The sequence below is a fragment of the Physeter macrocephalus genome, chromosome 21 (genome assembly GCF_002837175.3).
Source record: "Physeter macrocephalus isolate SW-GA chromosome 21, ASM283717v5, whole genome shotgun sequence".
Taxonomy (NCBI): domain Eukaryota; kingdom Metazoa; phylum Chordata; class Mammalia; order Artiodactyla; family Physeteridae; genus Physeter; species Physeter macrocephalus.
The window spans coordinates 85,464,171-85,481,287 of NC_041234.1; the positions used below are offsets into that span (position 1 = coordinate 85,464,171).

Consider the following 17,117-nt stretch of genomic DNA (forward strand, 5'->3'; position numbering starts at 1 on the left):
CTACAAAAACCAGGTCCCATGGCGGAATAAGTTTGGAAAATACTTCATCCCATACACTCACTTATAGATTCATAGTGCATATTAACATACTAAAGGCTTTGAGAAGTCCTGCATTAAAAGAAACCTGTCTAACTTTCTCTAATCCAGAAACCCTCAAGTTTATTTGACCATATAAATGTTTTCTCTAGTTAACCCTATTAATTGTCCCATAAAATTGCGTTCCTTGCAGCAAACTTTGGGAAACAATGTCTTAACCCAGAAGAATGATTGTAATGGTGGAGGTTTCTTAAATATAGCAAGCACGTGGGAGATTTATTTGGGACAAATGGGGCTTTTCAGTATCCCTCAATGATGTGCCACCTTCTTCACCTTTACATGGGGCCAGTTTTGATTAACGTCCATTGAAAGAAATAGAAGAGTTCTGCTCTACCATGACAGAAAGCCATAGTTTTCCTAAATGTCTTGTTCTTGTATGGCATAAGGGCTTCTAGAATGCTAACAGGAAATCACATTCTTTTTAAAAAAGGAACTAAATCCCCAGGGTTTACCAGAGACAAAAATCACCTCACCTGGCAGAAGGCAAGTGGGATGCCACTTTCCTGGAGAAGTTTTAACCCTTTATACTCTGCAGCGTTCAAAGACCAAGTGTATGAGGAAAACAATGGAAATAAACCATGGAAGACAGTGAAAGAGGTCTAAGAGGTAAGACGGCGGTCAGTATAGACATGGAGGATCTACTCATCAACAGTGAACATCTCTGTGACCACCTCTCGATAATCAGTATAAGAATGCTAACAGTGATAATAATAATAATAAAGTAAAACCTCTGCTATCCAGAGACCAACATTCCAGAATCCTCAGGCTTTTGGATAGCTCTAGACCCAGAAAAGAGTTTTTATTAATATACCAATCTTTGGGGAATTCCCTAGCAGTCCAGTGGTTAGGGCTCTGCGCTCTCACTGCCAAGGGCCTGGGTTCAATCCCTGGTCGGGGAACTAAGATCACTCAAACCATGTGGCACAGCCAAAAAAAAACCCAATCTTTTGCAGGCAAAGAAATGACCCTTGATCAATCATGTTGTATACTATGGCTTTTGTAGTTCCCTTACAAAAAAGGGAAAAGAATATGCTAATTAGCTGTTACTATGTAAAAGGAATTGATCTTTTTCAATCAAACCCAGGAGGCAAGTGAATACAGAATTCAGAAAAGAGCAAAAGGAACGAGCAGAGCACAAGGGCGATTAGACATGGGTGATGGCAACAGCAGCAATGAGCAGCAACCATGAGGATGGCAGCAGATACTCAAAGAGATGAATCAAAAGAAGATGGAATAGTTTTAAAATTCGGGAGAGATTCCTCAGTAAGTTAAACATAGAATTTCCATATGACTCAGAAGTTCCACTCCTAGGTATATACCCAAAATAATCGAAAACATATGCCACACAAAAACGTGTACATGAATGTTCATAGCACTATTCACAGTAGCCAGAAGGTGGAAACAACTCAAATGCCCATCAACTGATGGATAAACAAAATGTGGTATATCCATACAATGAAATATTATTCAATCATAAAAAGGAATAAATTACTAATACGTGCTACAACATGGATAAATCTTAAAAACATTATGCTAAGTGAAAGAGGCCAGATGCAAAAGACCACATATTTTATGGTTTCATTTATATGAAATGTCAAGAATAGTGAAATCCATAAAAACAGAAAGCAAATTAGTGGTTGCCAGGGGGCTGGAGCAGGACGGGTAATGGGGAATGACTGTTTAATGGGCACAGGGTTTCGTTGTGGGGTGGTAAAAAAATTTCTGGAAGTAGGCTAGCGGTGATGATTGCAGCAACATTGTGAATGTTCTTAATGCCACTGAATTGTACACTTTAAAATCATAAATTTTATGTTGTGTGTACTTTACCACAATTAAAAATAGATTAATCTCCCCCTTGAACTTTTGCCCTTAAAAAAACGAACAAATGGAGGGAGCAAAAAAGCCCTGTCTACCTGATTCCTAAAACACTGGAAGTCACAGACATGGAGACAGACATAGTCATAAAACTAGACTCCCTTTTTATATAAATGTACCTGAACACAATGTGCAGACAGGCCAGCGATTACAGACCAAAAAACAGATTCAGAGTGGCTGAGTGACTTGCAGCCCTCACTCTAAACTGTCCAAGGCCAAATGCCATATAGCTACCTCCTATCTTATCTAGTCTGTTTCTGCTATAGTATAGATTTGTGTAATCCAAACTTGTTCATATGTGAGTGGTAGATAAGAGAATGATGTTGGTATAAAACAGAAATTGCATTGGTTCGTACATAATTTTCCTTAGCAAATTCATATTTTGTACCATCAAGTGACAGCAACTGAATGCCAAGTACACTAACACAACTAAAATCAGCGAACCATGAAGGAACACAGTACTCTATCCTATTCCTGTCCACCTCACATTCTCCCTCTTGGCTCAGTTTGGCCATATGCTCGGTCTTCTAAATGCTTATCACATGATTCTTTCTGATCTTGTGCATTTTTCTGGTCTCTATAACTCAGCGGCCTCAACCTTTCCTTATACCCCCTTCCTTCAAGCTAAAGTCACCATTTTTAAGGATGAAGTCTCTACTGACTGTAACATTCTTAGAAATCTAAGATGACTTTTTAAACCATGCCAGTATTTTATAAGTACAGTTGTTTTATTAGTACTCTAGTTACAAAGTTGCATAAATTTAGAGTTGTTTGCTCCAATCCTGTTTTTTCCTTAAGCTTGTTATTTTTCAGTTTTGCAGAATGGGAGGATTTTCAGAAACGCACATATTGCATTATAGCAGAAATGCCTGTATTCACTAGCTAGCTCACTACCCAACTCCTGTTGAGAGAGAAATGGCATAGGGCTTCCAGCATCTCCTTATGGGAGCACACAGACTATAGTGCGTCTGTGGAAAGGTTATTTCCTTACCCTGCCTGGAATGTGAAAGACTGGGGTGAGGAGTGCCTCTCTTGGCAAAACCACACTGTCACTCTCTCTATTAAAACCATATCATATCACTAAACCTCTTCATACCTAGCTGAAAAGGAAACACTGGGTTAGGTCTCTGGTAAGATATCAAATCAGATATTTTGGCAAATTTATAACAGCTCTTTAATGACCTGGGAATGTTGGAATACCTCTAAGGGAACCCAAGTTTATTCATTCTGAATAGCAAATTCTTAATGGAATGGCCATTTCAGAAAACCGTTAGTGGGGCTTCCCTGGTGGCACAGTGGATAAGAATCTGCCTGCCGATGCAGGGGACACAGGTTCGATCCCTGGTCTGGGAAGATCCCACGTGCCGCGGAGCAACTAAGCCCATGTGCCACAACTACTGAGCCTGTGCGCTAAAGCCCATGTGCCACAACTACTGAGTCTGCGAGCCATAACTACTGAAGCCCATGGCCTAGAGCCCATGCTCCGCAACAAGAGAAGCCACCGCAATGAAAAGCCCGCGCACTGCAATGAAGAGTAGCCCCCCGCTCACCGCAGCTAGAGAAAGCCCGCGTGCAGCAACGAATACCCAACACAGCCAAAAATAAATAAAATAAGAATAAAAATAAATGTTAAAAAAAGAAAGAAAACTGTTAGATAATGTTGTGCTTTAGGCTCCTGGTCACTATAAAAGTCGTCTTTTGGTGATAAAAATTATACATAAAGAACAAAAGGAAGCAAGTCATATTCTTTTTCTCCCCCTTCCCCCTTTACCATTCAACTCCCCCCAAAGAGAAGATATGGAATTTCATTCCTACAAATCTGTCATCAGGGACAACAGAGAGTCCTGCTTAGAGACTGGGATGAATTTAATGACCTTTCTCACTCCTGTGCAGTCTTGACTTTTTCATTATGAATGTTCTACCTTCCATGTAGCACCAGCCTCTGGACCCAGTAGAGCCCTGTGGTATGTGACCAAGACTTGATCTCTGCCATGGAGGCCTGGGGAAGTGCTGGAGAAAAAGTTTTCACTTGCTCTTCATGGGAATCGGTATCGATTTCTCTCTGGTAATTCTGGAAAAGCAGTCTCTGCATACTCTGATTTCCACGGTTCAGCAGGAGCTACAGGAGACAACCTCAAATGCAGGTGAGAACCTTGGAAATTTCAGGGGGTAAGAAGTTTAGAAAGCAAGAGCCCTGGGACACACAGAAACAGATAGGGGGTAAAGTCTCCTCTGTTCCCTCCAATGGAAGATGGGCTCTAGGCATGGCAGGTAGACCCTTCCCACAAAGTCCATCACTACCCAGTAAACACTCCCTGAAGTTGCTACTGCTGTAGGATAGTATGTAAAACCCTGCATATATGCCTTCTTTGTTCGTTTTCCCTTTTTGATATAGAACTTGTTCATCATCTTGGCTTTAAATATTCTATTTTTCAGTGAAGACGTTTTCATCACAGTGCGTTCCATTGGCTTAAGACAGAAAACTAGAGCCCCTTCCTTTGACCAAACATTCCTGTGGCCCTGAAGGCATGAGTTTCCTCATGTCTAATAATCATTGGGGTGGAAGGAATACAGAGGACTCATCACATCCATTGCCCTGTCTCAAAGCAAAACTGTGCCAACTCTCTCAAATGGGTGGGTAGCTTTTTATTTCCAGAAATATGCAGTAAAGAGACTAAAATTCTCCTTAGTCATTTATTCTAGGATTTAACAACCACTGTGTCCCAAAGTTCTTTCTTTTATCAAACTCCATTCTTCTCTGCTATGGTTTAAACCTGTTTATTCTTGTTTTATCTTCAACAGAAAAAAAATAGCTGGTTTGCATTCCAGTTCCATATGGCATAGAGAGCACAGGAGAAAACGCCCTGCTATTTTCTGAACAAAGAAGAGTGAGAGACGAAATATAAAAGTAAACATAAATAAATAAATAAATAAATAAAACTTTAAAACTGCAAAATCATCCTCAGAAACAAAAGCAAACTCTCTATGAAATAAAACACAGGCAAAAGTACAGCAATAAATGGGGGCCAAAGTGATATGGTCCACTGGCAGCTGGGACCAGATATAGACAGTTATATCCAGACAGCTGAGTAAGAACTATGGCCTATAAATGGCTTCCTATGTAAAGCTGGGGACTAGAGTCACACTCCTCACATGTAAACAGGGGCTTACATAGCTCTGCCCACCCAAGGTGGTTCCCTCACATGGACAGATTGCCCAAGATGGGCAGCTGCAGCTGAGGTCCCAATCCAAGATCATTATCAGGGACTAGCCCTGCATAAGAAAACAGAGGTAGAAATAGACCATCTAGATATGAGGAAGCCCAAGGTGGGACACCAACTTATGACCTGGTTTAGTGCTAAGTGAACTACAAGGCCTGAAACAACGCTACCACAAGAAAGGAAGGACTTATGCAAGAGAAAAACCCCACGGATGATGAGTTTTTAAACCAAAATTTTAGAAAACAAGGGGAAATCTGGAACTAAGAAAAGCTATCAAGAAACCCAATGAAAGTGAGAATTCACAGCTGAAAAAAAATGGATATTTGAACAATCAGAAATGGACTTTAAATAAATATTTAAATACCTTAAAGAAATAAATAGGAGAATAAGACCCCAAGAAACAATAACAGGGGTTTATAAAATGGTAATTTGCAGATTTTTATATATCAATAATTCAAAATACAGCTATTGGGGAAAATACAGTTATTAAAAATAAAACAACAAATAAAACCCAACAGATAGTCTATATAGTAGGCATGAAAAAGCTGGAGAAAGAATTCATGAATTGGAGGACAGAGTTGAAGTAATATATCATTATGGGGAGTATTCCAATATATCATTAGGGGGAAAAATAAAGGAGACATTAAGACACTCAGAGTGTAAATTAAATGAGCTGCAATGACATAACCAAAGACAAGATTAAGAATGAACAAAAAGAGAGAAGGAGAGGTAATTTTCACAAAAATAATGACTTAAAATTGAAGAGAAATTTGAGTCCTTTGGCTGAAAAAAAATCATGTGCTGAGCAGGCTAAACAAAAACAAATCATACATCAACACACCTCATTGTGTGCATCAAAGAAAACAGAATATCTTAAAAGCTAGAAGAAGAAGAAGACAGATTACCTATGAAAGAACTATAACCAAAGAGCAGACTTCTTACCCACAAACAAAGGAAGTCAAGAAACCATTTATTAATATCTTCAAAGTGCTGAGGGAAAATAAAGGTGCACCTATAATTTTATACCCAGCCAAATTATCATTCAAAAATGAGGGCAAGGGACTTCCCTGGCGGTCCAGTGGTTAAGACTCTGCACTCCCAATTCAGGGGGCCCAGGTTCGATCCCTGATCGGGGAACTAGATCCCACATGCATGCCACAACTAAGAGTTCACATGCCACAACTAAGAAGTCTGCATGCCACAACTAAAAAAAAAGATCCTGCCTGCTGCAACTAAAGATCCCGTGTGCTGCATCTAAGACCCAGCACAGCCTAAATAAATAAATAAACATTTTAAAAACATGAGGGCAAAATAAAGACATTTTTGCATATAAGGATTAGGGAATTTCAGTATCACTACCCACAGAAAGAACTGTTAAAGGTTACAGTTAACAAGAAAAATGAACTCACAAGGAAGTGACCTGAAAGAACAAGAAGGCAAAGGAAATGAACAGCTGGTTTCTATACTCCATAAAATGGGCTTTTAAAGTCTTAAAGATAATGGTGTTTATTTCTTTCCATTTTATCTTTTCTGGGACTTATGACCTCAACTCTTTTAATACTTTCTTTTTCTCTCAAAAGAACTGCTAGATTATACTTTCCCTTTTTTCTCAGTAATTGCATCCTATTATGCAGCTGGGGTAGATGACAGCCATCTTCCACTCTGTGCGCTTCCACCCTATGCTCTGTGTCTGGGCCCTGCCCCAACCTCCTTCCCAATAAAGAACAATTTCTACACAGCCATTTAGATCAATTCCTATGACATTAGACCACTTTTAGAGACTTCTGGGATAAGAAGCTTTTATAAGGCTATTTGACAGGCAACCTGCCAGATGAAAAAAAAGAAAGAATCCTCCCATACTACACCCTTGTAATCCAGTTTAAATAGAAGAAGCAAATAAACACACACAAGAAAGGTACACTTCATTTAGGGATTTATTTTATTTCAAAGAACAACTTTTAGGTTGATGATATGCCAAGTCAGTCTCTCATATCTTGAAGCAGATACTATGGTCACCAATACTCAGAATGATAAACCTGTGACATGGCATGATCTTTTGCCATCTGGGAAAGAATTCCAAAGAATCGGAGTGTATTTACCAATGTAAGAAAGTATAAGTTATAAAGGTGGTGACAAAAAGGGCTAGGGGGTTTCTTCTCTATTCAACAAAATCTCCATTCCTGTAACATTTCAGTTAACCGAGTGGTCACTGAACCTCATTCCTAGCCTCATTCCTACCATTTTTGCCCTGACACTTTTGGTTTCTCTCTTGTAAGTTCTGGAAGTTCCTCACTACTTTTAAAAAGCACCATTTATGCCAGAGGCTAGTGGTTCTTCATGTTTTTAGGGTCATGAACACCCCTTTAGGAATGCCAATAAAGCTATGGATCATCTCTAAAGGATTTTACACACATACATTGTTACACCAAAAACTGCAAACAATTTTAAAAGGTTTGCTAACCCCCCCTCAAAGTCCACCCATGGACCCCAACTCTGTCCTCAAGGGAAACAGAATCAACTCACAGGACTACAAAGCTTCTACTACCTAGATGGCAAGATGATCACTTACCTAGGACTGCTGTCAGGCCCACGGGCATTCTCTGAATCATTCCGTGCTTGCATGCCTCTGGTGTGGGAGCCAGGCCCCAGACGTGAACAGAGTGTCACTGAGACAGCCCCTGCCTCAAACACCCTAGCCACAAACCATGAAGGTAGACGTCCTAATAGCCTTGGGAAAGAGTCTCTGCCTGCCTTCCCCTTAGCCTTGCTCTGAACAATGTATACATAATAACTGTACAGTCTGGAGTAGGCAGGCAGCTTTATACTGTCATAAACCCCACTGGTTCGGTTCCTTTGATTTTTTGAATAGCCCCTCATCATTTAGAAGCTATGCTCAAATGCAATTCCAGCACTAATTGTGTAGGACACGTGCCTCCATGCTACAACTCCCCTGGTGTCTGCTGCCCACAGCAGGAAGAGGCTGTTTATGGAAGAAAAATCTCTGGGCCACAGTTCCCTTCCCCCAGTTGACATCCACCTTCAAATGATTAAAAGCCTAATGAAAATCTGTTACTGGGTACCCAATAACTTATTAGAGCCTTGAAGAGCCCACTTGGGCTATAAACAGTATTTAGAGGCCGGTGCACGTACTGCCTGAAAGTGTCCTATTGTTATTCCTGTCTGGAAGTTTCCCCTTCTGAGGAATTAGGGAAAAGGGGTGGGTTGGTGGAAGGGGGAAAGCCAGGAAAGAAAGAGGGGAACTGGTTTACCTGGGCAGCGAGGGCAGCAAAGATGAGGAATATGCACGGGAGAGACGCAATGAAGGCTTGGACATCTGACTCGGCTGCAAAGCACATTCCCGTTCTGAAAGAGAGAGGCAACAACAATAACAAAATAAATGTTTTTCAAGGTCACTGGGATCATGCCAGTTTGGGAAACAGTCATGCAGGGACTCACCCAGACAGTGAATAACACATGCCCGAGAAACTGAATGAAATCAGCATTTTCTTTCCTTTTCTCATCAGCACCTCCGCTGGGTTGGTTGATAGCTTACTGGCATATTTTTCTAAGGATCACTACTGCCCCAGTTTTCAAAGCCTCCCACAAGTACTGGGAGGCTTCTTCTGACTTGGCTCTGTGACGTTTCTACCATTCTCCAGTTCTTCATGTCTTTTACAAGAGCCTAGTGTGATTTCATAATCACTTGCCCAATGTCATGGAAGGAAGGGATTAATGAGCAATGGGTCCCTTGAGCTGCTACCCACCCCCGGGCCAGGAGACAGCCTAGCACATGGATCCTGGATTCCACAAAACTCTGCCTTGGTCCCGAAGACTGAGTGCTGCCTCCTCTCATTTCCTTTTCAAGTCAGAATTTTACTGAGAACAAGCTAGAGTTTGGAATTGAACTGATTAGCTAGTATGACTGGGGGAGGGGGCGACTGTCCCTGCCTGATTTACAATGACAAGATCCCTAGCTCTGACAGCTTTCAGCCATTGCTAGAACAAAGGAAGACTTTGGAAATCAATTTTGCATTAACATTTTCCATCTATAATTCATTTGAAGTACGGGTTACTTGTATCCATCAGGCTCTTGTGGGGGAAGAGGGTAATGAAGAGGATGCAGAGAGAAGATGCCTAGCACTTGAGCCATTGGCATTGGGATCACAGTAACATTTTCACTGCCCTGCATATAGCAAAGCCTCAGCCCCCAAGGGTTAGCTGTCCATTTCCAATGCGTTGGGTCAAGAATCTGACACAATCATGCCATACCAGGCAGTTAATCAGTCTCCAGATGCTCTATTTAATAACTGCCCTAGCTATTTAAAGAGGCAGGCTTCTTTTACCCAAATTTGAATCACCTTACCACAAATCTTTTTCTTTTCTCATGTATTTTCTAGAATAAATTTTTGGAGCATTGTGTTTGGAAACACCACGGAGCCTCCTTACATGTCACACTCCTCAGAGCCAGGTGGTGTCATCTTTTTTTTTTTTTTTTTTGCGGTACGCGGGCCTCTCACCGCTGCGGCCTCTCCCGTCGTGGAGCACAGGCTCCGGACGCGCAGGCCCAGCGGCCATGGCTCACGGCCCCAGCCGCTCCGCGGCACGTGGGATCCTCCCGGACCGGGGCACGAACCCGTGTCCCCTGCATCGGCAGGTGGACTCTCAACCACTGCGCCACCAGGGAAGCCCAGGTGGTGTCATCTTGAAGTGAGATCACCAAAGCATATCAGAAGTCACTGGACCTAGCTGAGGTCTCAACTGATTCCTCCTTAATGCCTTATACTGATTTCTGTTCTAGGGTTAATAGATTAATAAAAATATAACCATAATGATAGTGATGTTATGCAGTTAGCATTTCTCGAATATTGACTGTGACCAAGCACTGTTTTAGGTGACTGAGATGGCTTAGTGAATTGAATCCTTACCATAACCCCATGAAATAGTTAATACCATTATACCGTTTTAAAGGAGAAGAAGTCGAAGGAATCTCAGAGAGGTTAGATAACTTGCTGGACATAACACAGCACAGAAGTGGCAGAGCCAGGCTTGGAAACTTGGTCTGTCTTGATTCTAGAGCCCTGTGGCCTGTTAAGACCACCTAATGCTACCTGAAGGTTAGGTTTCCACATGCTCAAAATTCTGAAAGCCCAAGTTTCTATTCAAATGGCAAAAGAATCAGGCTTGCAAGTGAGTGCTCCTGTTCTACCTGGGCACTAGCGAGGATTTGCAGTTCATCCATGAGGTCTCAAGTGAGAGGCTAGTCTTGAAAATTCTTTCTATATGTTCAGAATTCTCCATCCTCAAGGCCTAGTACAAGGCCTCCTTTCCCAATTGGCTTAATGCATTGGTTCTCGACCAGGGGCCATTCTGCTCCCCAGGTAACTTTGGCTATGTCTGGAGACATTTTTGGTTGTCACAACTGGGGCTGGTGTTACTGGCTTCTAGTGGATAGAGGCCAGGGGTGCTGCTAAATATCCTACAATGCACAGCACAGCTCCTTAAAACAAGAAATTATCTGTCCCCAAGAGTCAACAGGGCTGAGTCCGAGAAACCCTGGCCTAGTATATGATGGTAGAGGCTTGTTTGGAAAGATGCACCATAGCTGTGGTCCTGGGTCAGGGCCATGGAAAGACGGGACCATCTGCTTTGTCTACTGCAAAGATGGCATTTAAGCTGTCCAAATGCCTCTTTGAGTGACTGGACTGGAGCCAAGGCCAAGCCAAGAGAACTCTAATCCTCACAAGGTACAGGCCAAGGTTTCACAACCTCAATCCTAATTACAGTCATTGGCTGAAATAACATAAAATACACTCTCCATGTGAACCAGTTTATAATCTGTCCTAATCTCTTCTCTAAAGGCCAGTCTTGAAAGTTGTATTCAAAAATGATACTGTCTCACAATCCAGGCATTATATTGAGCTTTTTCCTCCACCCCACTTTTTCCATGTCCTCTATCATTTGGCTAAGAGACCGTTAAGTATCCTTCTATAGCAAATACTCATCGAGATCCCATGAAAATCAAGCCAAAAGGCAACAGAAGAAAAAGATAGGAGATGTGTATTTTTCCTTACAATCTGCTTCCTAACTTCTTTCACGTTTTTATCACTCATGCTCCCTGGCCATCTAGGCACTTGAAAGCATCTCTGCATGCTGAGGAGCAAAGTAGGAAATCAAATGCCATCGGAGATTGTACCTCAGAGCAGATGCAGTTCACGCAGTAAACCAACCCATAAGGTTCGAGGTAAGGATGCCATCTCTCACCCACTCTGTACTTCTTGTCTTGAAACACACAATATGTCTCTGAATCTGTGAGGGGGGAGATAGAATAAGCCGGTTAGAAAACATGGACCACACACCACTGTAAAGCAATTATACTCCAATAAAGATGTTTAAAAAAAAAGAAAACATGGACCAATCACAAAATCCAAAGGCAATCACAGGTTCCATCCATTTCAGTGTACATCAAGAGAAGAGGCATAGGGAATATTTATAGAACCCCTATGATGGCTCAGTATTTTACATGCTTTCCTTATTTGATTCTACAATGACCCAGTAAAGTAGGCACTATTAAGTCTCATTTTATAGGTGAAGGAAATCAAGAGTCATATAACTAGTTAGTAACTGACATGAGACTCAAACTCAGGTTTGCCTGACAGTGAAGCCAAAATCTTGACTACTGCTATTATAATGGTAAGATAAAGGAGCATGCCCTGTGTCTTTTCGGGAAAGGTTGTGCTCCCTTGCTTTGGAAATGGAAGCTAATGTCTGAAATGCTAATCTATCAGAACATTCTCAGACCTGCCTGGTGGTGGTGTAGAGTGATGAATTAAACGCATTGTGTTAGGTCCCTATAAAAGGCTTTGCTCACACATGCTAACATCATTCCATCATTAAACAAATATTTGGGCACTTGATCTTTGTTAGGCACTATGCTAAGTGCTGGGGATAAAATGCTGAGCAGAAACACACACAGTCCTTGTTCTCATTCAAAGTATAGACTTCTTGGGCTTCCCTGGTGGCGCAGTGGTTGAGAGTCCGCCTGCCGATGCAGGGGACGCGGGTTCGTGCCCCGGTCCGGGAGGATCCCACATGCCGCGCGGCGGCTGGGCCCGTGAGCCATGGCCGCTGAGCTTGCGCGTCCGGAGCCTGTGCTCCGCAACGGGAGAGGCCACAGCAGTGAGAGGCCCGCATACCACCAAAAAACAAAAAAAAAACACAAAGTATAGACTTCTTGCTTAAACAATTCTCAATTAACTTAAAGTAATGTTGGGCTTCCCTGGTGGCGCAGTGGTTGAGAATCTGCCTGCTAATGCAAGGGACATGGGTTCGAGCCCTGGTCTGGGAAGATCCCACGTGCCGCGGAGCAACTGGGCCCATGAGCCACAACTGCTGAGCCTGCGCATATGGAGCCTGTGCTCCACAACAGGAGAGGCCGTGATAGTGAGAGGCCCGTGCACCGCGATGAAGAGTGGCCCCCGCTTGCCGCAACTGGAGAAAGCCCTCGCACAGAAACGAAGACCCAACACAGCCAAAAATAAATAAATAAATAAAATGTCCCTTTAAAGAAAGATAAATTTAAAAATAAATAAATAAATAAATAAAAGTAATGTCTCCTTCCCCTTTGCTGGAATATAATTTTTGATAGCCACAGGTTATCTTGTACCATAGTTACTTGAGCACATACTGCGTTACTTGTCTTATTTTACATCTGTCATATCTCCATTAAGGTAAAAGGTCCTCGAATGTAGAAAACATTTATTCTTCACTGTCTATCAATCACATGGCCCAGCACACTGTGGCCAATAAATGTAAGCAACTGACAAATGACTAGTAAACGAATTTCCAAATCATGTGGTTTGTCTTCCAATCCCATCCTCTTCTGTCTCCTGCTTCCCATCCTCCTTCCCATCATACAAGGTCAAAATAAACTGAGACACCTCTTGTTGCAAACACATTAATTTCCCCACACACTCCCCAGTAGATACTGCCTTGATGATCAAAATTGAAAGAATAAAGAAAAGACAGATAAGCAAGAAACAGGAAGAAGATATTTCCAACAAACAAATTATTAATATAAATACAGTGTTAGCATCTGGAATATTTTCCAATCATTCAAATCAATAAGTAAAGGACCAACCAATCCAATAGAAAAATGATCTAAGCACATGAAGAGCAACTTAGAGAAGAAATGAGAGCAGGCAATAAATAGGAAAATATATTCAACCTCATTAGTAATCAGAGATTCAAATTAAAACTACACTGAGATAAATGCCTCAAGTGTCACTTATTGCTTCAAAGACCCTCTGTGATTCTTTCCAGCTTCCCACAAGATAAATTCAAATTTACTTTTCAAATCTTTATTTCCAACTTCTTCAGGACGATGAACTGGGAGTCAGAAAATCTGGGTCTGAATCCTAACTAGCTCTAGTTGTGTGGCATCGAGCAAGTCATTGAACTCTGTCAATCTCAATTTTCAGCATCTATGAAATATGGGTTATATGTTTCTCAAGCAAATGTTGGAGAATTAGATAAAGCTCTTTGTAAATTATAAAGTGCTACAAAACGTAGAGTGTTATTTTATAATAATTGATTATTTTCTAATTAGAAGGGTAATGCCTGCTCAGTGTAGAAAACTGGAAAACAAAGAAAAAGAAAAAATAAAAATGTAAAAGTATATAGAAAAAAAAGAAACATTCCATACACATAATTCCAGCACAAGAAGAAACCACTTTTAATATGTTGGTAATTCATAAATAGCCTGTGGATTGAAGGAAAAAATCAAAAGAGAAATTAGAAAGTATCTAACAATTTAATAATAATTATAATAATTTAAAGTATCTAGTAATTTAAAAGAAAATAAAAACACAGCATATCAAAATTAGTGGGATTTAACTAAAGAAGTACTTAGAGGGAAATTTATATCACTAAGTACCTATATTAGAAAAGGGGAACAATCTCAAATCAATGCCTTAAGAAACTAGAAAAACGCAGAACAAAATAAACCAAAAGAAAATAGAAGGAATGAATAATAAAAAACAGAAGTCAATGAAATTGAAAACAAAATCAATAGAAAAAATGAATGAAACCAAAACCTGGTTCTCTAAGACAATCAATAAAATTGATAAACTTCTAGCAAGACTAACAAAGATAAAAAGAGAGAAGATGCAAATTACTAATATAGGGACAAAAGAGAGGTCTTTATTATAGATGCTACAGATATTAAAAGGATAAAAGGGAGATATTATGAATAATTTTACACCAGTTAACATCTTAGATGAAATGGATGAATTATTTGAAAGACACAATTACCAAAGCTTACTCAAGGAAAGATAGATAATCTGAATAGTCCTACATCTTCTAAAGAAAGGTAAAGGAAGCAGCATAGCCAAAATAATTTTGAAAAAGAAAGATGTTGGAAGACACACACTATGTGATTTCAAGGCAATATAAACCTAAAATTTTCAAGATAGTGTGGTGTTGGAAAAAGGTTAGACAAATATGCCAGTGGAATAGGATGGAGAGTCAAACAACAGACAAGGACCCACACTTATGGGTCTATTGATTTTCAACAGAGGCTTACCAAAAAACTGAGTAGAAAGTACACAAAGTTCCCATATATCCCCTCTTCACCTCACCCCCACTTTTTCCTGGCATTAAGGTCTTGCATTAGTGTGGTACATTTGTAACAATTAATGAACCGATACTGATATATTAATATTAAATAAAGTACATAGTTTACATGAGAACTCACTCTTTGCATAGTTCTATGTGTTATGACAAATGTATAATGACATATATCCACCACTATAGTATCATACAGAATAGTTTCACTGCCCTAAATATCCCCTACTCTGCCTATTCATACTTCCCCCACTCCACTCCCCCAACTCCCAAAACCACTGACTTTTTACTGTCTCTATGGTTTTGTGTTTTCCAAGATGTCCTATAGTTGGAATCATAGGGTATGCAGTCTTTTTAGACTGGTTTCTTTCACTTAGCAATATGCATTTAAGATTCCTCTAAGTCTTTTCATGGCTTGACAGCTCATTTATCATTGAATAATATTCCATTGTATGGATGTACAGCTTGTTTCTCAATTCACCTGTTGAAGGACATCTCAGTTGCTTCCAATTTTTGGAAATTGTGAATAAAGCTGCTAAAAACACTTGTGTGCAGGTTTCTGTGTGGCATAAGTTTTCAACTCATTTGCATAATACCTGGGAGTGTGGTTGCTGGATTTTAGAGTAAGGCTACATCTAGCTTTTTAAGAAACTGCCAAACTGTCTTCCAAAGTGACTGTACCATCTTGCACTCCCACGAGCAATGAATGAGAGTTCCTGCTGTCTCCACATTCTAATAGGTGTGCAGTGGTATCTCATTTGTTGTTTTAATTTGCAATTCCCTAATGCCATTTGAAATTGAGCATCTTTTCATATACTTGTTTGCCATGTATGTATCTTCTTTGGTGAGGTATCTGTTTAGCTCTTTTGCCCATTTATTAATTGCATTGTTCATTTTCTTATTGTTGAGTTTTAAGAGTTACTTGTATATTTTCAGTACAAGTCCTCTATCAGATATGCATTTTGCAAATACTTTCCCTCAGTCTGTGGCTTGTCTTTTCTCTCTCTTAACAGTGTCTTTGGCACAGCAGAATTTTTCACTTGTAATAAAGTCCAGTTTATCAACTTTTTCTTTCATGGAGCATATTTTTGTTGTATCTGAAAACTCATTAACAAACCCAAGGTCACCTAGATTTTCTCCTATGTTACTTTCTGGAAGTTTTATAGTTTTGCATTTTAGGTCTTTGATCCACTTTGTAAGTTATTTTTTGTGGTCATTTTTTGCACACAGATGTCTAGTTGTTCCAGTACCATTTGTTGAAAAGAGTATCCTTTTTCCAATGAATTGTCCTTGCTCCTTTTGTTGAAGATCAGTTGACTATATTTGTGTGGGTCTACTTCTGGGCTATGCTCCACTGATCTATTTGTCTATTCTTTCAATGACATCACATTGTCTTAATTATTATAGCTTCATAGCAAGCCTTGAAGTTGGGTGGTTTCAGTTCTCTAACTTTGTTGATGTTCTTCAATATTGTGTTGGCAATTTTGGGTCTTTTGCCTTTCCATATAAACTTCAGAGTTACTTTGTTGATTTCCACAAAGGAAACTGCTGGGATTTTGAATGGTATTGTACTGAATCTATAGATCAAGTCATGAAGTACTGGTATCTTAACAATACTGAGTATTTCTATCCATGAACATGGAATCTCTTTCCAGTTATTTGATTTCTTTCCTGAGAGTTTTGTAGTTTTCCTCATATAGGTCTTATACACATTTTGCCAAATTTATACCTAAGTATTTCATTTTTTGGTGCTAATGTAAATGGTATTGTTTTTAATTACAAATTCCAATTGTTCATTGATAGTATATAGGAAAACAATTGACTTTCATATATTAACCTCATATCCTTAAACCTTCCTATAATTGCTTGTTAATTTTAGGAGGGTGTTTTGGTTGATTCTTTGGGATTTTTAAAATAATCATGTCCTCTGCTAGCAAAGGTAGTTTTATGTCTTCCTTCCAAATATGTATACACTTTATTTCCATTTCCCACCTTATTGCATTAGTTAGGACTTCCAGTACAACAGTGAACAGGAATGGTGAGAGAGGACACCACTGCCTTGTTCTCGATCTTCGGGGCAAAACATACAGCTTCTCTCCATTAAGTGTGGTATTAGCTGTAGATTTTTTTATAGATGGTCTTTATGAAGTTGAAGAAGTCCCCCTCTATTTCTCATTTGCTGTATAGTGTTGGCTTTTGTCAAATGGCTTTTCTGCATCTACTGATATCATCCTGTAGTTTTTCGTTTTTAGCCTATTGATGTGATGGATTACATTAATTGATTTTTGAATGATGAAACAGCCT

The 17,117-nt window shown here is 39.9% G+C and overlaps 1 protein-coding gene across 7 annotated transcripts in view; it reads right to left on the minus strand.

Moving 5' to 3' along the window:
* CHRDL1 (chordin like 1) overlaps window positions 1–17,117 on the minus strand; it is a 117,738-nt gene that overhangs the window by 79,868 nt on the left and 20,753 nt on the right. For all 7 annotated transcript variants that reach the window (XM_024128162.2, XM_007100818.3, XM_007100821.4 and 4 more), the window contains exons 3-4: window positions 11,386–11,498; window positions 8,462–8,555 (exon numbers count right to left, since the gene is read on the minus strand). In XM_024128162.2, coding sequence (XP_023983930.1) covers window positions 8,462–8,555; window positions 11,386–11,498 — 207 coding nt within the window. The remainder of the gene's footprint in view (window positions 1–8,461; window positions 8,556–11,385; window positions 11,499–17,117) is intronic.